At 32.0% G+C, this 24,770-nt stretch overlaps 2 protein-coding genes across 2 annotated transcripts in view; both read left to right on the plus strand.

The window, feature by feature from the left end:
• The first annotated feature begins 4,140 nt into the window (after positions 1-4,140).
• Positions 4,141-17,276, plus strand: LOC105130249 (uncharacterized). The gene is made up of 15 exons (XM_011032653.1): positions 4,141-5,712; positions 5,863-6,003; positions 6,223-6,380; positions 6,482-6,692; positions 6,857-7,094; positions 7,169-7,319; positions 7,405-7,701; positions 8,163-8,254; positions 13,213-14,615; positions 15,208-15,348; positions 15,537-15,694; positions 15,970-16,180; positions 16,262-16,499; positions 16,574-16,724; positions 16,805-17,276. Exons 1-15 carry the CDS (start codon positions 4,341-4,343, stop codon positions 17,108-17,110), a joined length of 5,268 nt encoding a protein of 1,755 aa, XP_011030955.1. The 5' UTR covers positions 4,141-4,340; the 3' UTR covers positions 17,111-17,276.
• Positions 17,277-22,620: 5,344 nt separating this feature from the next.
• Positions 22,621-24,770, plus strand: part of LOC105130250 (G-type lectin S-receptor-like serine/threonine-protein kinase At4g27290) — a 3,924-nt gene continuing 1,774 nt past the window's right edge. Inside the window, exons 1-2 of the mRNA XM_011032654.1 lie at positions 22,621-24,050; positions 24,460-24,620. Of these exons, the coding sequence (XP_011030956.1) occupies positions 22,772-24,050; positions 24,460-24,620 (1,440 nt within the window). The 5' untranslated portion in view covers positions 22,621-22,771. The remainder of the gene's footprint in view (positions 24,051-24,459; positions 24,621-24,770) is intronic.

Here is a 24,770-nt window from a genome sequence, read left to right on the forward strand (position 1 = left end):
AGCCAAATTTTTCTTTGACTGGAAAATATTTTTCATTGATCAACTTTTCTGATGACAAACAAACACAAGAAAGTTTGGAAAGTGATTTTTCAGAAACCAATTTCCGAGAAACAAACATAGCCTAAAACAACATAGATAGGCGATTAAACTAGATTATTGATGGACTATGTTATGTTACAAGTTGGGTTAATTTGTTTTTAATATAATAAGAATATTAAGATATTATTGGTGTTTTTTTAGTGGAAATAAAATCTAAATTATATGGGGTTAACTTGTTATGACCCGATTGATTTTATGAGTCTAAATACAACATGGATGACAAATAAAAATATAGTTTAATTTTAAAAAAATTTCAAGGTGGCATAAGATTAATATAACTCATATAAAAAATTAAAACAAATTATAAAATTTAATTCTTAATTAGTCCAATATTAAAGAATAAGATTAAAAAAACATAAAAAATAACCTAAGTCAATCTATCAAACTCATAACTTGGGTCATAAGACCGAGATAACCTCATAGAAATAAAATAAAAAATGACCTAATATAACTTGGATTAACTTGCCAAATCTACAACTTTGATCATGAGACTAAGATAACCCTATAATGAGCATATAAAAATAGATTACGAAGCTTAATTCTCAACCGATCCTGTCAGACTCAATATTGACAATGAAATTTGTAAAATTTTTAATTAAAAAAATGATACAAAAAATGAGCTAAGTCAATATGGCTTAACCTATTAAACATTATTCCCAGATTATAAGGTTAGAATAACCTCATAAAAATCAAACCAAAATAAATTATGAAGTCCAATTCTCAATCAAACATAATATTAAATAATAAAATTAAGAAAAAAATCAATTAAAAAAATTAAGTCAACTGGATCAACATACCAAACTCGCATTCTTGGTTATAAGATGAGGATAACTCAATAAAAAGCAAATCTAATGTTGAAAGATATGAGATCGAGATAATCTTTTAAAAAATAAAAATAAAAATAACTTGATTTAACAGAGGTTAAAATACCAAAACTCGCAACCTTGATCATTAGACCAAAATATCCCCATAAAAAATAAATTAAAATATATTATGAAGTTCAATTCTCAACCGACCTAATATTGAATGATAAAAATAAAAAAAAAATCAATTAAAAAAAAACACAAAAAACAACTAGAGTCAACTTATATTAACCTATTAATCATTATTATTGGGTTATGAGACTAGATTAACCTAACATATAACTTATAAAACAAATCATGAACTCTAATTTCTAATTAACCCAATATTAAATGATGAAATTAAAAAAAATAGTTAAATAGAAAAAAAAACCCTAATCAATCGAGTTAACTTACAAAACCTGTAATCCATGTCATGAGAGTGAGATAACTTAATAAAAAAATAAATTTAATTTTAAAGGATAAAATAAAAAAAACAAAAACAAGTGTTTTTTTGAGGCCACATCACGGGGAAAGTCACATATATTTTGATTAACATCAAAGTTTGTTATAGGGTGTGGATTAGTACAAGTGTTAATAATGATCGGTAGATCTAATAGACCTTTTACTAATATGTCTTTTCTCTATATCCTAATAAAACGAAATTGATTAATTTAAATGGGTTAACATCTATTTGTATTATTGTTTTATTGAAGATAATATTCATAGGACTTCCATCATATATCAATACCATTTACATATTATAATTAGAAAGGACTATGGTAATTATCCATATATTTTTATAGGAAAGGTTAACCTTTCTGTGTCTTTCAGATTGAACATAAAAAATTCCGACTAAGATTTTGTTATCATGAAAAAAATAATTATTATTTTTCTTAAGCATTTCAGATCCTATTAGAATTGTCTCCTTTTAAAATTTCATCCAAGATTAATGTAATATAAGGTAAAATCTTATGGAGAGTGTTGATTTCCTATCCTTGCTTTTTAGACTTTATCTTTTTTCTTAACAAACTATAAAAGATATCTTTTAGCGATTAATTTTTTTCTTATTTCTTTTTTTTATATATACATATCAATTTTTCATATCATATCCCTATTTTTATACTAAAGAAAATATTTCTTAGAGTTGTACCTGATAGTGTTTCCTTTTATTGACCATGAGTATTATATATTATATGAAGTCCTTTTCTATAATGTTTAAAAATGCTTTTACTCGGTAGTATTTAATAAAGTGGTTATCAAATTAGAATATATCAACTTATAATGAAATGAACCTTTAAGTTATTCATAAATTCCACTTGAATGTGGTTTTCTATTACTTATTATACTTTAATGTGAATTCGATTCAAAAGAGCTATAATAATTTCCATAAAAAACAATTGTGTATCCCACTAATTAAGATCTTAATAGTAATAGGTTTCAGTAAATCTTTCACATTGAACACTTATTCGTTAAATATTTTTAAATAAGCTTTGATATTTTCATTCACCTGTTGGGCGATTACAAAGAGCTTGGTTGAGCTAGTTTTATAGTAGATATGCTTAGGTTAAAAGAGATATTAAGCTTCACACACAAACTAAAAAAAGTTTATAATATAACCATGTACTCAGCAATGGTAGTAGGTTAATGTACACTCATGGAACATGATGGGGAAGATTTTACACATTATGTTGTCATGCTTTATAACCATCCCTAGGATGCGTTGTATATTCTATACTTGTTCTTAAGGGTTAATGAACTTGTCTTGTTCAAGTTTATCTTTATAGAAATAAAATCCATTTAAAGATGGGCGTCCAATACACTCTTACACAAAGATGAGTCTTTTATCTAGTAAGCATAATCTTTGCTTTTTATGACATGTGTATGAGATAATAAGAGGAGGATAAAGAGATGCAAAAGAGTAAGGTTTTTATATATATATATATATATATATATGTATTAATATGATGAAGTTATGCATTGCACCTATAATCCTTGGGTATTTATACACCCTCGAGTTATTTAGAATGACATAGATTTACTTGACGACAAGGAGTAGAGTTGCCTCCCTGTTGTGTAGGAGAGGTCTCTGAGTATGGTTACATTAGCGTGGAGATCGCGCAGTGCACCAATGAAATGAAAAGCCCATGTGAGCAACAACGTAAATGAAATGTAGATCGTGCATCTAACAAGTAGTAAAAGTCATACGGACGATAACATCTTTCAGAGTTTATGTTAATAATTGAGATTACTAAAGGTATCGAATTCCCTCGAAGTTATTAAAAATATAAAATATATAATTCCTAATATTTAAAGTTAATTCTAATCAAGTATCCTAATAACACCCTGTAATCCTCATGTTCTTACTCTTAACCTTTATATTCTACTTAGCAATATCCTTATATATCAATTCTGGCCAGGCCTCCTCAAAATTTTCTAATCCTGCCCTCGGATACTTTTGATAAATATTCAATACAATATATGAGAGAATTTAAAATATCTGGTCTTCATGGCTGAAATCATAAAAACATCTCAATCAGGAAGGTTTGTGACTGGGTCAAAAAAGACAACTCGTCTCCTTGTACGTCAAAGTATCTGTAGTTCTGTCATGACTGTCGCAATTGGGACAGATAACAGAGAGACATCTGAAGGTTTCATCAGTAGTTTGAAGGATTAGTCGTCCATTCATTCACCCCCCTGACCTTCCATAGCATGACTTCACGTTTCAAGTCTAAGAAGACATGGAGGTTTTTTGATAAAGAAACCTAAGATTAAATTAGCTCAAGAAAGAGCAGCAGCCCATCTCCGAAAAGGACAAAAAACAAATGTCGATTTGGCGTGGAATCAAAGGCGTTGAAAACCCGATTCATATATAAACCACAGTCTATTGCGTGAAATAAGGGTCGTTGACAACTTGATCATTGCCATAAACCAACACTCTGAATAAGAATCAGAATTCCTAGCAATAAAAGAAAGATGAATGAATGCTGGCTAATTAATTGCATTTGAAGTCAAACAACCAATTAGCTTCTTAAATTTGTATGGCTATTATTGAATGTCAAGTCACAAAATTAATAAATACTAAAAGAAATATCAACAGATCTATCAATAAATTGTTGTTGTATATCTATTGGTAAACAAAATAATCTTTTGCTATATTTATTAATAAACACCGACAAAAATATATCGTAATCGTAATGGTATACAAGGTTTGCTCGATAATGAAAGAATTTTCGATGAAGAGGAGTGCAAGTTTACTCGTCCAAGTCCAACGGGACAATGACAAATGACTACTTCAGCTTTACTAAGCTTAACAACGCTGCATGTCAATTTTTGAAAAAAAATATAGAAATTGCGTTGTCATTTAGAAATAAAGCTTACCAGTGGGTAGTGTACCTCTAAATGGAACTAATTAATATGATCGCAATTTTTTTTTTACATGGGAGTATTTCTACATCTAAGTCTGACTTTGAAATAAAAGATGTGAGCTGCAAAGAAATCATGAGAACAACAATGGATCGCATAGCTCCCATATTTCTCTTTTTATTGTTGATTATTGATACATCCACTGCAATTGACACCATAAAAACAACTCAATCCATTAGAGATGGTGACACTATTCTTTCAGCTAATGGAGCCTATGAGTTGGGATTTTTTAGCCCGGGGAATTCTGCAAATCGATACCTGGGGATATGGTATGCCAAAATATCTGTGATGACTGTAGTTTGGGTTGCCAACAGAGAAACCCCACTTAATGATTCATCAGGTGTTTTAAGGCTTACCAACCAAGGAATTCTTGTCCTTTCAAATCGGAACGGGAGCATAGTTTGGTCTTCCGACTCATCGAGACCTGCGACTAATCCAACCGCTCAACTTCTGGACTCGGGAAACCTTGTCGTGAAGGAGGAGGGTGATGATAACCTGGAAAGTTCCTTGTGGCAGAGTTTTGAACATCCAGCTGATACATTATTGCCTGAAATGAAGCTAGGACGGAATAGAATAACAGGGATGGACTCTTACATTACATCCTGGAAGTCACCGGATGATCCTTCAAGAGGTAATGTTTCAGAAATTCTTGTTCCTTTTGGATATCCTGAGATAATTGTGGTGGAGAATTCAATTGTTAAGCACCGGTCTGGACCGTGGAATGGTCTGAGGTTCAGTGGCATGCCTCAAGCAAAACCAAATCCCAAATACTCAGTTGAATTTGTTTTTAATGAGAAGGAGATATTTTACAGATATCATGTTCTCAGTAAGTCAATGCCTTGGAGGGTCACGGTAACTCAGGGTGGTGATGTCCAGCGCTTCACGTGGATTGAACAAACACGAAGTTGGCTGCTTTATCTCACCTTAAATACCGATAATTGTGAACGTTATGCGCTATGTGGTGCAAATGGTATCTGTAGTATCAACAGCTCTCCAATGTGTGGTTGCTTGAATGGATTTGTACCAAAAGTTCAAAGCGAATGGGAGTTGACGGACTGGTCAAGTGGTTGTGTTAGAAGGACTCCACTGAATTGCTCTGGAGACTGGTTTCAAAAGGTCTCGGCTGTGAAATTGCCTCAGACAAAAACATCATGGTTTAACAGGAGCATGAATCTTGAAGATTGCAAGAACACGTGCTTGAATAACTGCAGTTGTACAGCTTATTCAAATTTAGATATCAGGGATGGAGGAAGTGGATGCTTGCTCTGGTTCGATGATCTGCTAGATGTCAGAATACTTGTTAAAAATGAACCAGATATTTATACAAGGATGGCTGCTTCAGAACCAGGTATATATTTATCATATGAACTGTGATGAAAGGATCCAGATAACTAATGAAAATTCTCAAGCCATATTAACTAACAAAACACATACATAACATATTGGCATTACCTATTACTATCTTCCAACTTTAGTTTTTTTACTCCTTGATGTGCAGATAACGGTTACGGCGCAAAGATTGAAACGAAAGCCAAGGAGAAGAAAAGGATCATACTAAGCGTTGTGCTGTCTACAGGAATTCTGTTCCTTGGCCTGGCCGTGGTCTTTTATGTTTGGAAAGGGCATCAGATGAAAAACAGTATGTTACGCTCACACCATGAAATTCTAACCTCTTCTATGCCCCTTCCCCTTTGTTTCCATGTTGTATTGATATAGGCAGTTTAGTTTGTTTTCAAAGTAGAGTTTTAGTAATCCAATCTACGAACAAAAATTGTTAAAGAGATCACTATACTTGATTTTCTTAAGAAATCTGTATTTAGCAGAGAACAGAGATCCATTCTTTCTTTTCTTCTGGCAGGAAAAATGACTGGTGCTTCGGGAATAAGTTCAAATAACAAGCACCAGAACAAAGATCTGGAATTATTGTTGTTTACAATAGATACCTTGGCTTCTGCAACAAATAACTTTTCTCTTAACAATATACTCGGGGAGGGAGGATTCGGACATGTTTATAAGGTATTAAACTATTACTTGCCATGCAAGTTCTATGCGACATCATAATATGATTCTCCACTTAATCTCAAAGGAAATATTATTTAGTTGCATATGATAATCAGGGGACACTGAAAGATGGACTTGAAATAGCCGTGAAGAGGCTCTCTAAGAGTTCAAGACAAGGCCTCGATGAGTTCAAAAATGAAGTCAGGCATATAGTGAACCTTCAGCACCGGAATCTAGTGAAGCTTCTAGGATGCTGCATTGAAGGAGAGGAAAAGATGTTGATTTACGAGTTCTTGCCCAACAAAAGCTTGGACTTCTTTATTTTTGGTTTGGATCTCTAACCTATACCGATTTAGTTGATCATTTATACTTCACTAATATTTTCATCATTGTAATGATAATTTAAATAGGATACAAGTGGTTCTTTGACATGCATTTAAGAATCTGATAAGGACATGTATTGACGTGTGAAAAATATGTAATTGAGACAGATAACACACGGAGCGTGCTATTAGATTGGCCTAAGCGTTACAATATTATCAATGGGATTGCTCGTGGACTACTTTATCTTCACCAAGATTCAAGACTAAGAGTAATTCACAGAGATCTAAAAGCCAGCAATATTTTATTAGATTACAACATGCACCCAAAAATTTCAGACTTCGGGCTGGCGAGAGGTGTTGAAGGAAATGAAACTGAATCCAAAACAAGGAAAGTGGTGGGGACATAGTAAGTGTTTCCAGCATACATAGTTTACTTCCAATTCTGACAGATGCCATCTAACGTTCTTTGAATATTTCCAGTGGCTACATATCTCCAGAGTATGCGTTCCATGGACTCTACTCATTAAAATCAGATGTCTTCAGCTTTGGTGTATTGGTGTTAGAGATAGTGAGTGGCAACAGGAACAGAGGATTCTATCATCCAGATCACCAACTCAACCTAATTGGACATGTAAGTTCTGCCATAAAAAAACTGAAGCTTTTTTTTTAGTTCTGGGTATGAGATCTCATTTTAGTAACATGATTTATCTTAACAGGCTTGGACACTGTTTAATGAAGGCAGGCCATTGGAACTGATTGCGGAAAAGACGATGGAAACATGCAATTTATCTGAAGTGCTACGTGTGATTCAACTGGGGCTATTATGCGTGCAACAAAGTCCTGAAGATAGGCCAAGCATTTCGTATGTGGTTTTGATGCTAGGTAATGAAGATGAATTGCCTCCGCCTAAACAGCCGGGTTATTTTACTGCAAGGGACGTTATTGAATCGAGCAATCTACCAAGCCAAAGCAAACGATATTCAACAAACGATTGCTCGATTTCACTGGTAGAGGCAAGATAGATTAGTTTTTGCTAGACATTCTACATCTTGAAGCTGTAGTTTGCTTCTAATTAAGTCTCGCTTACGTTTTGCGCTCATCTACTTGGATAGGAGGACAGCGTGTATACTTGTTACATTCGTATGTAGATATAATGTTTAAGTTAGTTGTTTGATCATTGCTTTCTGTATGCATGCATGAAATGTCAGTGATTATTTTCTTAACAAGAACTGATTTGTATATTTATAAGAATGTCTTCATGTCTTGTACTACATTCATTTCTTTTACTGTTTCACTATCTTGTATTGAAGGCAAGACTTCACCAACATTCTCAGAGATATAGGCTCTTCGATCTAATTCAATTTGTGAGGAAATAGATTGTTTTGATGGGCAACATTGTAACTGCTCTAACCACAAACCAAATCCCACTTAGGTCCCAAGTCATTCTCCTAACTATCCCAGCTGGGTTTGACAGAGGTTTTCTTTGAACAGGATGGTTTTCTTTTGTACGAGGAAGCAAACCAATCTGGTAGCATGCTTCACAGGATTTGCAGAAGCTAAAGCTAGGTATCGCTTCTGATTCTCAATCAGTGCACCCTACCAATTTTGTCCTATTTTCTGCCATACGTTTCCAGAAGTTCTTCCTTTCATTACTGGTACTCTTGATTATTTTCACAGCACGAAACTTGATGAAAAAATGTTTATTTTAACGTTGTAAAAACAATCCGACAAAGCCAAAAATCTCAAAACTCTCTTGAAATACATAATTCAGGTCCACAAAAAATCTCAAAACTCTCTTGAAATACATAGTTCAGGTCCACAAAGCATCAATAGAGGGGTGGTCTAAGCATCATCTGGATACTCCATAAACCTGAGCCATGTAAACTAAATTGTGTGTACTTAATAAAACCAGTCTGAAAATATTTTCTGATTTTTGGTTCTCACGGTCCGCTGATTAATAGCAGATTTACCAACTCATAAAATCCAAAAGATGAAGGTCAATTTAAAAGAGTGTAAGGGCTCAGCATTGAGACTAGCTATAATTTTGGAGTTAGGTCCTTAACATAAACAACGAGAATTTCTCCTCTCCAGAAAAAGAGAAAAAAAAAAAAAGAGGTTTATTTCAGGCACAGATATCCTAAATCTTCATTTTTGTTCCCAAAGGTCATTTCTTACATCTCAATAGCCATTGAAATAACATTGTACTTCCAGGAACAAAAAAAAAAAAGAATCATGGGATTAACAGAGAATGGCCTTCCCATGCTCCTTTTTTCCTCAGCTTTGTTGCTGATTATAACAATATCTGTTGCAGTTGACACCATAAATACAACTCAATCTCTCAACCATGGTGTCAGCTGCTGGAAGCTTTAAACTGGGAATTTTCAGTCCATGCAGCTCGAAAAACGTATCTATCATGATGTAGTTTGGGTTGCCAACAGGGAAATCCCCCTCATCAATCCTTCAGGAGTGTCAGGATTACTAGTGAGGGAATTCTAGTCCTTCTCAATCACAACCGAATCATCATTCCAGCACATCAGGTCTGATATTTTTGAGTCTACCATTCATCTCTATAGAAACCAAAGATTCTTGCAAGTCTTTTTAATGATTTCTATAGTAGGTTAGAAGGATAATACTGTATCCTTGCTCGTAGAGATAATGAAGCTTGATCAAAGTATCACCTGTTGTATGAGGAAATGACAGCTCGATAACCTTACAATCTTAACAAGAAATCAATCTTCTATAAATGGATCAAAACGCATTCATACGCTGTACTACATTATTTTCTTTTATTTTTATTCATGCTCTCCAATCTCTGTAGGAACTTAATCAAGTCTTTGCCAACATTATCATGAACGATAAATTTAAAATGACAAGCATATTAACAAAACAGAGAATTAATAGGAATATCCTATTAATTCTCTGTTTTGTTAATATGCTTGCCATTTTAAATTTATCATTATATATACACACACACACACACTGAAGTATTTATCCAGAAATCAAATAAACTTTTCATTAATCTTTTTTTTTTTTGCTAGATTAGCAACTTTTTATATATAATCTAACTTTTGCACCTCTATTCATTATGGATATACTTGATCCATTACTAGAGTCCAATATATTTTAAATCTTAATTGTCACTTAATTTAAAATTCATATGATATATGACACCATCAAAAGTAGTGATAATATCATATTTCAAAATATATAAAAATAACAAACACTCATATTTAAATTAAAAACACAAGATATAAATCACAGTGGTCACATTTTATATAATAGAATAAAATATTTCCTTCCATGCAGTACAATATATTATTGTATCCTCAAAACATATATTTAATGAACAAATAACTTTCCAAATGACCTTTCAATAAGTCATATATAAAATTTTCTAAAACTTATTTTTAAAATAATTTTTTGAATTCTCTAGATTTAATGCTTTTTTAAAAAACAATTAAATATTATATTTGATGTTTTTTTAGAGATGTACATCCTTAAAATTATTTATAATTTCAAAATATTTAATTATTATAAAGATCGATATATAATATTAAAATTTATTTTATAAATAATTAAGTTTACACACAGAGTCTAATATATACAAAATCTTTATTTTTTCACATAAAAAAAACAATTTCAAAATCACCAACAAAAAATTATGAATTTCATTACTTTTTTCACAACATTTTTTTCATAAAAATCAAATAATTTTCTCTTAAAATTGAAATGGGATGCTTTTTCAGATTCAAGGTTTAAAAATCAGCCGAATATTCTATTCAAATTAAGCACCACAACTCCATCCAACATTCGCTAACCAGACGCCAATGAATTCGAGAAAAACAAAATACGATTTATTTTTTTTGCATTATAATATATGATAAAATATATTTTTCCATTTAACCTTTTTTTTTATATATATTCTTCATGTGAGCTATTAAAATTTTATCAATAATCATTTTTGAAAGCTAAATCACGGGGATGTCTAGTTTTAGCTGCTTCAATATTGTTTAGGAAGTAGAGTAAATTATTTTTGGTGGTTATTGGGAATGGAGGGGGGGAAATAAAAATTGGATCTAGTAAACTTCATTCTCCGGTGACCGGAAATTCCAACAGGTGGTAAATGAATGGCGTCTCGTCCGGCTCGAGGCCAATTTCGTTTCTTTTCTTGTTGTTTAGGGTCAAAAGAGTTTGGAAGTTTTTATTTGAATGACAAGCTTTTTACTTCAATTGAGTTTTATGGATTTGGCTTTTCTTCTCTTTCATTTTCTATTTTTTCTTGGTTTTATAAATAATTATTTTTTATTTTTTATTTTCCAGAACCTTTTTCTATCTAATTTATTTATTATTATTTTCAGAAATTTCTCCATTAAAGAATTATATTTAAATAAACATTTTTTTGTTTTTCCTTTTTTAGAATACATAATTTTTTTTGTTAATATTACTTGCCTACAATATCAAACACGCATAATAATTATATTAGAATTCTTTTAAATATCAAGGTTAAACCCAAAAGTAAAACTCAAAACATATATTTCAAGTTCAACCATAAGCTAATATTTATGTAAGAAGTATTCCATATTCATAAGCACACATCATAAAATAGCATATGGTATGGAAAAAAAAAAGAGGGAAATTCACATCCCTTTTAATAATTCTTTAAAAAAAGCAGATTGAAGTTTAAAGTGATCTCTTTTTTTAATAATTTTTTAAAAAAATATTTTTTTTATTTTTTACTTTAAAATAATTTTTTTAATAAAATAAATTTTAAAAAATAAAAAATATTACTTTAATATATTTTCAAGTAAAAAAATATTTTAAAAAATAACTATTACCAAATATTTTAAAAAATAATTATTACCATAATAATAATAATAAACTCTTCATGAAAACCAATCACTCAAAACTTTTCTTCCATTTGGAAAGGTGGTTAATTCTTACCGTGGATGTACATACCGTGGATGTACATTTTTATGAGTATTAGGTCAAACATACTATGGGTAAGATTTTTATAATTATTAGGTTTAACATACTGTGGGTAACATTTTTGTAAGCACTCTTTTTTCCATGCTTTTATATTTTTTTAATTAAATTTTAAAAAATAACTATTACCATAATAATAATAATAATAATAAACTCTTCATATAATGGAGTCCATCCCTCGAATATATTTAATTATTTTCCTGCAGTTTTTTCTCGTTTACAAAATTTGCATATGTGATTTGGTCATGTACATCCCGCTAAGGGACAACAGCTTTCAAACAAAGAGGCCGTTTTCTTGCATAAATTTATGTATGTGTTGTGTCCACGAAATTTCAATTTTGAAACCAGATTATTTTACGCGACAATGAATACTAAATTTTATTTATAAAATTATCTCATGCATGCATCCTTGTACTTATCTAGTATATCTAATAAATTTAATTAAATATTAATTTCAAGATTTGAACCGAAGACATAACCTTTTAATACCAAGTCAATCTTAAAGTTACTATCTAAATCTCTCTCTCTCTCTCTCTCTCTATATATATATATATATATATATATATATATTGGTATTTTACGGATAAGTTTGATGCTGTTTGGGAAAGCAGAACAATATTTCATAAAAATTTAAATTTTTTATTTAAAATTATTTTTTATATTTTAAAATTATTTAAATATATTAATATTAAAAATAATTTTAAAACATAAAAATATTATTTTAATATATTTCTAAAAAAAAAACTTTAAAAAATAACTGCTATTATGTTCACCACACTCTTTCCCACTGAATACTTTCTTTCCCGAAAAATGGACATTTCCTTTTATCTTTGGTGCAGGTTCGGATGGACTCAGAGTTTCAGTAGAGAGCTTGACTAGAGTATATTGTCCTGTTTATTTTTTATTTTAAAAAAATTTTAATTTTTTTTTTCAAACTAATATTTTTTTAATATTTTTAAATTATTTTAATGTATTGATATAAAAAATAATTTTTTAAAAATAAAAATAATTATTTTAATATATTTTTAAATAAAAAATAATTTTTAAAAATAAACACTAAAATATTTTCAAACACGTGAAAGAATCACTAGCGAAGGGGGCGAAGCGAAAAGTCTTCTCTGCTTCCGTCACAAGCCCGCTATCTTTCCTTCGCCCGCTACAGCACGGACCCGTCCCCTCGAAAAGGGGCGCTTACATGCCGTAGGGATTTTTCCCTTACTTAAGAAAGCGGCAATCGACTTGATTTCCCACGAACCAAGATCTATACAACTCCTCAAGACTAAGAAGAAAGACAAATTCAATGACTATTTGAAAGCGTTCACGTTTTGTTAGTATTGAAAGAAGAAAAGTGTTCGAATAAGCTAATCATACAACTCATAGAAGACATTTGAAACTATAGTTATGGCGGCATTGTTGGTAGAGAATGAGAAAGCACACGGGGGGTCAAATTGTCGTCATCCAGTAGTCTTATTTACCTATTATCATTCAGAAGTTGGAAGTCCATTTCAGAGACCATAAAGAAGAACATTGAAAATTAATAGAAATTTTGGACTCATCATTATTCTAATTCATCACTTGCTCACCAAAAATCAAAGTAAAAGAAGCCAAGAAATAAAAGTTGATTCAAGCATTACCATGACAAAGTTCAGTGCAGCAAAAACTATGAATGCATGTGTAGATAGCACTTCTGCACTTCTTTACATCTCTATTTTGTTGCTGATCATTAAAATATCCACTGCGATTGACACCATAAATACAACTCAATCTATCAGAGATATCGATGGAGACAGCATGGTCTCTGCTGATGGGAGCTTTAAAATGGGATTTTTCAGCCCAGGCAGCTCCCAAAACCGATACCTGGGTATATGGTTCAACAAGGTATCCGTCATGACTGTGGTTTGGGTTGCCAACAGGGAAATCCCCCTCACCAATTCATCAGGTGTGTTAAGGGTTACTGGCGATGGACTTCTAGTCCTGCTCAATCACAACGAGAGCATCATTTGGTCTTCCAACGCCTCTAGGTCTGCAAGATTTCCAGTAGCACAGCTTTTGGATTCAGGGAATCTTGTTGTCAAAGAAGAGGATGATAGTGACCTGGAAAACTCCTTGTGGCAAAGTTTCGATTATCCATGTGATACACTCCTGGCAGGGATGAAGATGGGAAGGAATTCAATAACAGGCTTTGATCGGTACTTGACATCATGGAAGACAACTGACGATCCATCTAGAGGTAACTTTTCTTTTAGATTTAATCCTAGTGGATATCCTGAGCAAATTCTGACAGAGAATTCAATTCGGCGGTATCGGTCTGGACCCTGGAATGGCCTGCGTTTTGGCGGTCCTCAATTACGGCCAAACCCTGTATACAAATACGAGTTTGTTTTTAATGACAAGGAGATATTTTACAGATACCAGCTTCTTAACAATTCAATTCTTTCAAGGCTAGTGCTAACTCAAACTGGGGACGTCCAGCGTTTAACATGGACCGATGAAACAGGCATCTGGGCGTTTTACCTTACACTAATTGTTGATGATTGTAACCGATATGCTTTGTGTGGTGCATATGGGAGCTGTGATATTAACAACTCCCCAGCATGTGGTTGCTTGAAAGGATTTCTACCGAAAGTTCCAAGAACTTGGGACATGATGAACTGGTCAGATGGTTGTGCTAGAAGGACTCCACTAAACTGCACAGGAGATTTGTTTCGAAGGTATTCTGGCGTAAAGCTGCCAGAGACGAGAAAATCGTGGTTTAATAAGAGCATGAATCTTGAGCAATGCAAGAGCATGTGTATGAAGAACTGCTCATGTACAGCTTATGCAAATCTGGACATCAGGGAAGGAGGAAGTGGGTGCCTGCTTTGGTTCAGTGACTTGATTGATATTAGACAATTCAATGATAACGGGCAGGACATTTATATAAGGATGGCTGCATCAGAACAAGGTACGAAGTTATCTATAACCTGAAAAAACAGTCTTTAATTCTGGGATTGCAATAACATTAAAATTTAATTCATGTATAAAGTAGATTAACCACAAGATAACTGATGTGAAAGGTTAGAAAAAAAGCAACATGCAAGTGAAGCAAATTTTCTTGCTTTCTTTAACATCCTTAAATCAGGGAATTGAAATTTATAACAGGTCATAGGTATGTGGATGCATGTGTTTGTTGATGCTAGTTGGTCTACATCGCGTAAATACTTAGCACTAAATTTATAGGGTACAAGAGAACTTGAGACAATAAAAATGAATAGGTAGACATATCATCTGGCAACATGATGGACTGATTTACTTTACAAAAGTGGTAATTGTAACTTCTATACACCTCAAGTAGTATTAAAATCATGCAGTTTCCATAGAGGTCCATCCTGATCGCTAAAATATTCTGTGACACTGTTTATTGTGAATTCAGTATATATAACTGAAGGAGACGGATCCCGCTAGTGTGCTTTCTCCAAAAAATAAAATAGTGAATGGCTGTACTTTCATATTGTTGATCTTTAACTGCCAGTTTTCTGCCAACTGCCTTGTGTCAGATCACAATGATAAAGAGGGGACTGAATCCAATAAAACGAAACATATGAGGATCATAGTGATCTCTGTGGTATCAGCAGGGATGCTGCTTCTTGGCATAGTCTTGGTTCTACTTGTTCGAAAAAAGAAGCAGCAGAAGGGCAGTAAGTTGTTCAATCTAAAGAATTAGCTATTTCCCCTGCCCAGTGCAATTTTCTACATACAATTAACTTTGATCTGTAGTAATCTGAGTGACAAATCACAATCATTATTATATTTGAAATGACAATGAAATGTGTGTACATCATAAAATAGAGATCGGTTACCTTTTCATTCCTACTTTACTTCTTAGGAAAAGTGACAGGTATTCTTGAAGGAAGAAGAGATGATACCTGCATGAAGGAAGATCCAGAACTTCAGCTGTTCGATTTCGGTACAATTGCTTGTGTCACCAACAACTTTTCTCTTACCAATAAACTAGGAGAAGGGGGTTTCGGACCTGTTTATAAGGTAATGATATAACAAGTAATCATGCAACTTATTGATGGGCACTGAGATTCATAAAAGAAACTCCAGGCCACCATAGTAGTTCGCTGGTACTAGTTTTCTCAAATCTATTTGATAGATTGAATTTACCCTTTCTTACAGATGCAAAAGCAATTGCTTTCAAAGTGTTCCAAATTTTTATCAGTTCAAACAAATGCAAGTAACATGCAGCATTAAGCAAATTCTCAAATTTTGGATATCAACTGACTTTGCTAATTGCAAGGTATGATTATTTACAGGGAATGCTAGAAGATGGACAAGAAATAGCTGTGAAGAGGCTCTCAAAGAGCTCAAGACAAGTACTTGATGAGTTCAAGAATGAGGTCATGCATATTGCAAAACTTCAACACCGGAATCTGGTTAAGCTTTTGGGATGCTGCATGGAAGCAGATGAAAGGATGTTGATTTACGAGTTCATGCCTAAAAAAAGCTTGGACATCTTTATTTTTGGTTTGAAACTCTGCATACCATTACAATGTTAATTAGACTTTCTTTTGTATATGCTTACTGACTTGAGCAAAAATTTAACAGATCGAACACATAGCTCACTACTGGACTGGCCACAGCGCTATCACATTATCAACGGGATTGCTCGTGGACTTCTTTATCTTCACCAAGATTCACGACTAAGAATAATCCACAGAGATTTGAAGGCCAGCAATATCTTATTAGACAACAGCATGAACCCAAAAATTTCAGACTTTGGCCTCGCTAGAAGTTTTGGAGAAAATGAAACTGAAGCCAACACAAAAAGGGTGGTGGGAACATAGTAAGCACCTCCGGCATTTGCACTTTATGGCCATTACTAGCAAATGTGATTTAACATCCAATGTTTGCCTGCAGTGGCTACATATCACCAGAGTACGCAATTGATGGGCTCTACTCAGTGAAATCTGATGTCTTCAGCTTTGGTGTATTGGTGCTAGAGATTATGAATGGGAACAGGAATAGAGGATTCTGTCATCCAGACCACCACCTCAACCTTCTTGGCCATGTAAGTTTCAAAAAAAGTTGAGACATTTTCTTAATTCTACCTACCGAATCTCTTTCCTATAACATGATTTTAACCATCAGGCATGGAGACTATTTACAGAAGGCAGGTCTTCTGAACTAATTACTGAACCAATAGCAGAATCATGCAATTTATCAGAAGCGCTTCGTTCAATTCATGTGGGTTTATTATGCGTGCAATGCCATCCAAATGATAGGCCAGGCATGTCATCTGTGGTTTTAATGTTGAGTGGTGAAGGTAAATTGCCTCAGCCAAAACAACCAGGTTTCTTTACTGAAAGAACTTTGGTTGAAGCAAATTCTTCATCAATAAAGAACACATCATGTTCAGTCAATGATTCCACCATAACCCTATTAGAGGCAAGATAGAAACTTTTTTCTTTTTTTTGGTCACTGATTTATTTTGTTTCTTGTCATGTTCACAGAAACTAGTGTTCTTTTTAGGCTCATTCGTCTCTGCTATTTGCATAGATTATTGGGTCCATGTACGAAAACGACAGTTAGATACTTTTGTTAGCAACATCAACTTGAAAAACCCACTGAACGTAGCTGAAATGGAGCAAAATATATGACTTCTATATGGTACTTGTAAGAAAAGTAGAAACGCAGAAACCACATGCCACCACTGGATGAAACATAAAGAAATAGAGCATGAAATTATTGATTACTTTCATTTCCTTTCTTTTTCTGCGTCAAGGACGTACTTTCCATCCAGTTTGCAGAGACTAGATCGATGATAGTATATTGGTAATGCAAAGTCTCGTCCAAGAGGTGGCACAGTTTCTCGCTGTGGAGATTTCCCGTAGCTTTTACGCTTGCCAGCAGCCGAGGAAACCACAGGCACGTTGGAGTAACACATGAAATCAAAAGATGAAGAGCTTCATATTATTTACCTTCATGGTAGCACAATTGTAGAACTAAATCGAATTCCTACCTGGGTTTCCCTTAGGAACCTTAAGTGCTCGTTGTGAGAGACTCAACTGACGTGCTAATGCTTGGTTAAAATGAAGTCTCTTCCAGCTCCAAGCAGTGCTTTTCTCGTTGAGGACTTTTGCCGAACACTGGAAGACATCTGTCGGAAGAAAATCAAATGCTTTTTATGGGTTGTGTGGAGAAAATGGGCCTGAACGATTCTGGGCCTGTAGGCTTCGGCCTAGTTATATTATGATACGCGAGCTTTAAAAGCTCTCTGTATTCGTCTTTTGCATAAAAAACCATATAAACCTTACATGATTGCAGTGACACCATTTTATTTAATTGTACTTCATAAAACATAATTATAGGCTCCAGAATAGAAAAAAAATATATAAAAGAAAACTAGAGTATAGATTACAGAAGCAAAATTGATAATTTAGGTGAAGAAAAATATAAAAAATTCTATATAATTTGTGCTGAAAAATGAAAAATGAAAAATAACCCGAAACACTCTTTTATATACCCATTTTATTAAAAAATTTAGGAATCAAAATGGATGGGATTCTCTGCTCCGTAAACTGTCTGTTCAAGTTTAGAGAAAAATCTTTTGAAAGAAAACTAAAAAGATTCTATTATTCATGGATAAGCAAAAATTTAAATTTAAGTTAAAAAAAATAATTTTTTATAATTTAAATATTATTTTATAATAAATCTAAACTTCAAGTCTAGAGCTCGAATGCGAGTCGAGCACCGCATGTAAGTTTAAACTCAAATTTTATTTTACTTAAATTCTCTTTTTTCTTAAAACTTAAATGTTATTTAAAACTAATTTTAACTTTTTATTTTCCCATCATATATACAATAAAGAAAGCTTTTTTTTTTTTACGTGAAATACAAGTTTTTGGAGAGTTGTGAGTTTTTTTAAAACAATTTCTTCTTCACCCATTATTTATTTAAATTATATTAATATTATATGTTAAGGTTTATACTGGAAATTAAATTCTAATAAAATTTTAATCCTAAAAATAATAAATTACACATTTAATCTAACCTTAATTATGCTCATTAATTATATTTTAAACAAAATTTCCAATAATCCTTCTTTATTCCTTCTTCTTCTTCTTCTTTTCTCTTTTTTCTTCGTTCTACACTCTCACAATCTATCAACCAACAAGATTATCTTAGAAAATAAAAAGAAAAGTATCTTCTTTCTGACCTATTCTCTTTACAATTTTCTAAAGTTTTTTTCTTAAATATTAAGGTTTATTATTTTGTTATGATATTATTTTTTATTTTTTTCATTTTGTTATTGTTTTAATAATATAGTGTCTAACCTTGTATTTGGTGATGATAAAAATATTTTGGTTTTATGAATTCTTTTCAGCTTTTTGCTTATTTTGGATATTATTGTTTTGCATAAATATCTTATATTTGTATTTTGTGTTTTTTTTTCATTTAATTTAATTGAAAAAATCAGTTCATTGATAATGATATGGAAAAATAAACACATGTTTCCTTAATTACATTAATTCGATTTAATTTCAAATTTTTATGTTTGAGTTTTTTTATATATTTTTATGATAAGGAATTGAAAAGGATTTCTAATTTTGTATTTTTCAAAAATCAAAATATGAAACAAAAAATATTTCACCTATGGAACATTTTTATTCTGTCATAAATGTTGTATAAAATACTTCAATTAATTTTCTGTCAGGAAAACGAATGTAAAATGTCAAAAGAATTAATTTTCTTTCAAAAATTATCCAGGCCATAAGCAATCCATCCTTTTATATATTCATCAAGGGATGAATGACGACATAATGAACTTGAATTTTGACCTATGTAGTCTGTTGACTTCATATCAATCTTCGTACCAAGGCCAATCATGCAGAGGATCCTTCGGATTCAAGGCTTGTGAAGAGTAAAGATAACAAAATAAATATATAAAAAAATTATCAGAGATTTCCCAATGTAATGGCGTCCCTCCTGTCCCTACTACAAGTCATTATTTTCCTAGAAAGAGACTTCCCACTATACGTCCATCCTTTCTCGACGATGCCCCGACATTTTCTGCATCGTGGGGCATATTCAACAATGCTTGCTGTGTATGTATATATATATAGCAAGCATTATTGAATCTAATATTTTTAAGCAGTAAAAGTCTCACAATATTGCCGACTCTGTGAGAAAATCATGTTTAACTATGTTTGTTATATATAATATAAAATGAAAAAAATATTTATTTGGAGTTTATTTGAAAGTGCAGTTATGATTACTTTTTAAATAATTTATTATATTAAAATACATGTATATGATATATTTTTTATTTTTTTAAAATTATTTTTGATATTAATATATCAAAATGATTTGAAAATACTAAAAATATATTAATTTGAAATAAATAAAAAATAAAAAAATTAAATTTTTTAAAAAATATTTTTAAAACGTAAAAACAAATAATTCATTGGTATCAATCTATTTAGAAATGATAAATCAATAATATAAAATAATTTTTATATTTTTAAAAATCAATTTAAATTTTTTGTAGTGAAGAAACTATATATAACGTTGCTAATAAACCTAAAACTATAATAATTGTTAATTGTTGAGTCTAGTATTTTTGAGCAAAAAAATGTTTCACATGGCAACATGGCAACTTGGTTTGCCAAGAAAATAAATAAATAAATAGAAACGCACATATCCACACAAATACAAGTTAAAAATACCAAGTTGCCAACCACGGCGGCGTCGCTTTTGACTGCTTTATTTAGTTTATTTCACCTGCTCAGCCCGCCTCTGAACGACAATCAGATTTTAAATATTTAATATTTCATTCTATTAGAGGGGTTTGGTATTCAGTTTCAATTTGTTTTTTATTTTAAATTATTTTTTAGCATGATATTAAAAATACATTTTAAAAAATAAAAAATAATCATTCTCATGCTTGCAGACATCCCCTTTCTTCTCTTCGTGGTCGTTGTGCCGGTTGCTATTTCGAGCTGTCCCTATCTACTCAATGCTGGTGGCACTATAGGAGGGGAGAGGAGGATTTTCATTTTTTTACCTTAACACCGTTAAATTTTTTCAGGTAATGTTTATTTTTTAAAATTTATATTTAAAAAAATTATTTATTAAATTTTTATATTTTTTTTATTATTAAAAAAGTTAATAAAAAAAATTACTTTTCAATAAATAAACGAATCAATCAATAGAACACATTCCTTAGAATATTCAAATAATTTCATGAGGTGCAATGATGAAAAAAAAATTTAGGCTTTTAACTCCCTCCTAACATGAAAAACACCAAATTAGTTTTCTAATTATATCAATGTCCAACCCATCATCGATCACAATTCATAATTCAATTTTATAATTAAACATAGTAATTCACTTAACATAATATTTTATTAAAATTAAACTAAATATATATAATTATCAATTCATAATTTTTTTTAATATTATATTATATAATTTAATTATATCTAAAAATTATCGCAGCTTATCTTTATATAATACATGTGGTTTATTTTGGTAATAAAAAATGTCTTTTCAGGACATTTTTAGATTTTTCTTGGTGTTTGCTCTATGTAACCGTAATGAATACGTAATGAATACAGAAAACAAAACTTTGGTTTAACTCTAGTAGTTATTTCTTTTTTTTATTATTTGTTTTCCTTCCTCTCCCTTGATTTTTATGCCTTGTCATGCAATATTTCAAATCATACGCCTAGCTTTTTTTAAAAAAAATTAAGTCTTAATCTTTTAGTTAATATTTATTTTATTTGAAATAACTTATGAAAATAACAATTTATTTTAATTTCATCCTCATTTAATTTTTTTTATTTGTCAAATTTGATACTCATCTTTCAATTGTTATTTATGTCATCTAAAATAATTTTTATAATTTAATTTTTTAGCAATTCACCCTCAGTTATTTGTTTTCCTATAAGATTTTATCTTTATTTTTATATTTGCTTTACTATTTTTTTTAGTTTAATATTGTTTTGTACTCAATTTCATTCTTCAACATTAAATTATTTTGAATTTGAGGTTTTAGATTAAATTCATTTTGAAATTTCATGGGATGTAGTTTGGGAAACTAAGCTAGCTTAAAGATGTTTACTAGGAGTTGCTTTGTTTTTTTAATAATTATTTTAAGTTATTTTTTAATTTTATTATTTAATATTTATTTTATTAGAGATTGAGCTTTGTGTTTTTCATATGCTTTTTACATCCATTGTTTTATCCTTTTTTTTTTTAATTTGGTTGGGTTATTAGCGTCCTTTTGTTTTTTTACTAAATAAATTTTATTTTTGAATTAAATATAATTAATTAATTGAATATAATTAGATACTCACTTTATTTTGTTCAATTTATTTTTCTAGGGCACTACTCTAATGAATCATATATCTTTTTTTGATGTTATCTTGCATTATTTTATCATAAAGTTTCAACCATCTTATCAAATTTTTATGGTCATAAACAATGTCCACAGTAGAGTAGCAATAACTAGTGAGAGAGCTACAGCACATTTATTTGTTTATTTATTTATTTTGGGGAGGGGGGAGGGATTATAAGTAATCATTTTATAGGGATCTAAATGAACAAACCCTTAATATAGGGATGCTTTCAATTTATAAAAAATATATGGGGTGATTCGAAGCAGAGAAAATGCATGTGAAGGTTCGCAACGGATTGGAACTACTTATTTCAATTTTTTTAAAATATATTTTTACATGTTTTTTTAATTAGAAATGGACACAAGTCAATAATATATTGGTGCAATCTTGCTCACTCATCGTCAACTTCAAAGAAGGGGGCACATCATAGATATTGCATGATATACAGGGATTCAATCAAATCAAAAGCCATTGACGGGATCCAGTAAATAAGTTCGAAGAGTGTAGGGACGAAATCATTGGACAAAACACTTTCATTGAAATATCTTGTTTCGTTGACTGAATAGCCATATTGATGAAGGGACTTCCCACCTAACCACGCCTCAGCTCAAACCAGACCACTTGTGCCCTCAAATATGCCCTTTTTAGCAAGAACATTTTTACCATCTATGGCAGCCATCAATATCAAAAAGTGAGTTACAGGGAAAAAGTAACAATGGGAGTACCACCGGAACATTGCATTCTTGTACTTCTTTTTTGCTCCTCTTTATTGCTTATTGTAGAAACAGCAACTGCTACTGACACCATAAACACAACTCATTCCATTAGAGATGGTGATACCATGGTTTCAGCTGAAGGAACCTATGTGTTGGGATTTTTCAGCCCTGGAGAATCCAAGAACCGATACGTAGGGATATGGTATGGAAAGATACCTGTCATGACTATAGTTTGGGTTGCCAATAGAGAGACCCCCCTTAATGATTCATCAGGTGTTTTAGGGCTAACTGACTTGGGAATTCTTGTCATTCTCAATCAGAATGGGACCATAATTTGGTCTTCCAACTCATCGAGATCTGCTTCTAATCCAGCTGCTCAACTTCTGGATTCAGGAAACCTTGTTGTGAAAGAGGAGGGTGATACCCTGGAAAATTCCTTGTGGCAGAGTTTTGAACATCCAACTGATACAATATTGCCAGGCATGAAGCTAGGAAGGAATAGAATAACTGGCATGGAGTGGTACATGACATCGTGGAAGTCACCAGATGATCCTTCCAGAGGTAACTTTACTTGTATGCTTATTCCTTACGGATATCCTGAGTTGGTTGTGATGCAAGGTTCAAAAATGAAGTACAGATCAGGGCCATGGGATGGCCTGCGGTTCAGTGGGATACCTAACTTGAAACCAAATCCCGTATACAAATTTGAGTTTGTTATTAGTGAGGAGGAGATATTCTACAGAGAAAGTCTAGTTGACAAGTCAATGCTTTGGAGGTTCACGACAGATCAGAGTGGCAATATCCCGAGCCTCGCTTGGATAGTGCAAACGCAAAGTTGGTTGCTTTATGAAACAGCAAACTCAGATAATTGTGATCGCTATGCACTCTGTGGTGCAAACGGTTTATGCAATATTCAAAGCTCTCCAGTGTGTGAATGCTTGGATGGGTTCGTACCAAAAATTCCAACAGACTGGGCGGTGACAGTATGGTCAAGTGGCTGTGTTAGAAGGACTCCACTTAATTGTTCTGGAGATGGGTTTCGAAAGCTCTCTGGAGTGAAGATGCCTGAGACAAAAGCGTCATGGTTTGACAAGAGTTTGGATCTTGAGGAATGCAAGAGCATGTGCTTGAAGAACTGCAGCTGTACAGCATATTCAAATATGGACATCAGGGGTGGAGGAAGTGGATGCTTGCTCTGGTTTGGTGACCTCATTGATAATAGAAGGATTTCTGAAAACGAGCAAAATATTTATATCAGGATGGCTGCATCCGAACTAGGTATGAATTTATCCTCAGAGTACAAAATTCAAAATTTTTTAATTGCAGAGAGTCATTTATTGACTTGGCTAACTGCCTAAATGATTGGTTCTAATACTAAATTTGCTCAAGCAAAAGGTAACAAAGAAATCAAATGGCATTAAAAGCAAATTTTCTGCCTCCTCTTCTTTCAGGGCATCCTATTGTGGTTTTACAGAACATTACATGACATGAAACATTAAAATTTACGAATCTGTTATCACTTTCTAACATCATAGACTGATTTGATAACTGAAGTGGAAGGATTCCATCAGCTGAAGAAAATTTTCCACCCATTTTAATTAGTAATTACTAACCAAAAACATACAATGGCCATTTTGCATTTCCTGTTATAGTTTTATAACTTCAGTTTCTTTCTGTTATGGTGCAGATAATGGTGATGGTGCAGAGATCAATGCTGACTCCAATGTGAAGAAAATAATCATAATAAGCACTTTGTCTATAGGAATTTTTCTCCTTGGACTGGTTTTGGTCTTGTATGTTTGGAGAAGGAAGCATCAGAAAAAAGGTATATATCTGCACAGCCTGAACATCTAACCACTTCTATCGCCCCATTCCTCGATTTACATAAAGGAGCTTTACCTTATTAGAATTTGATTACGAGTATTCCTAGGTGCTCGCAAATTGTTATACTTTGTCTTCAAGAAATTTGATTATAACAAAAAATAGAGATCTCCTGCT

Source organism: Populus euphratica, unplaced genomic scaffold, assembly GCF_000495115.2.
Source record: "Populus euphratica unplaced genomic scaffold, PopEup_1.0 scaffold95.1, whole genome shotgun sequence".
Lineage (NCBI taxonomy): Eukaryota > Viridiplantae > Streptophyta > Magnoliopsida > Malpighiales > Salicaceae > Populus > Populus euphratica.

Bases quoted from the DNA above. Each gene is read 5' to 3' on its own strand.
- LOC105130249 (XM_011032653.1), top strand. From the start codon at position 4,341: ATGGAACTAATTAATATGATCGCAATTTTTTTTTTACATGGGAGTATT. The intron at 6,381-6,481 runs GTATTAAACTAT...TATGATAATCAG, and splicing joins GATTCGGACATGTTTATAAG to GGGACACTGAAAGATGGACT. The intron at 15,349-15,536 runs GTAAGTTGTTCA...TTTACTTCTTAG, and splicing joins AAAGAAGCAGCAGAAGGGCA to GAAAAGTGACAGGTATTCTT.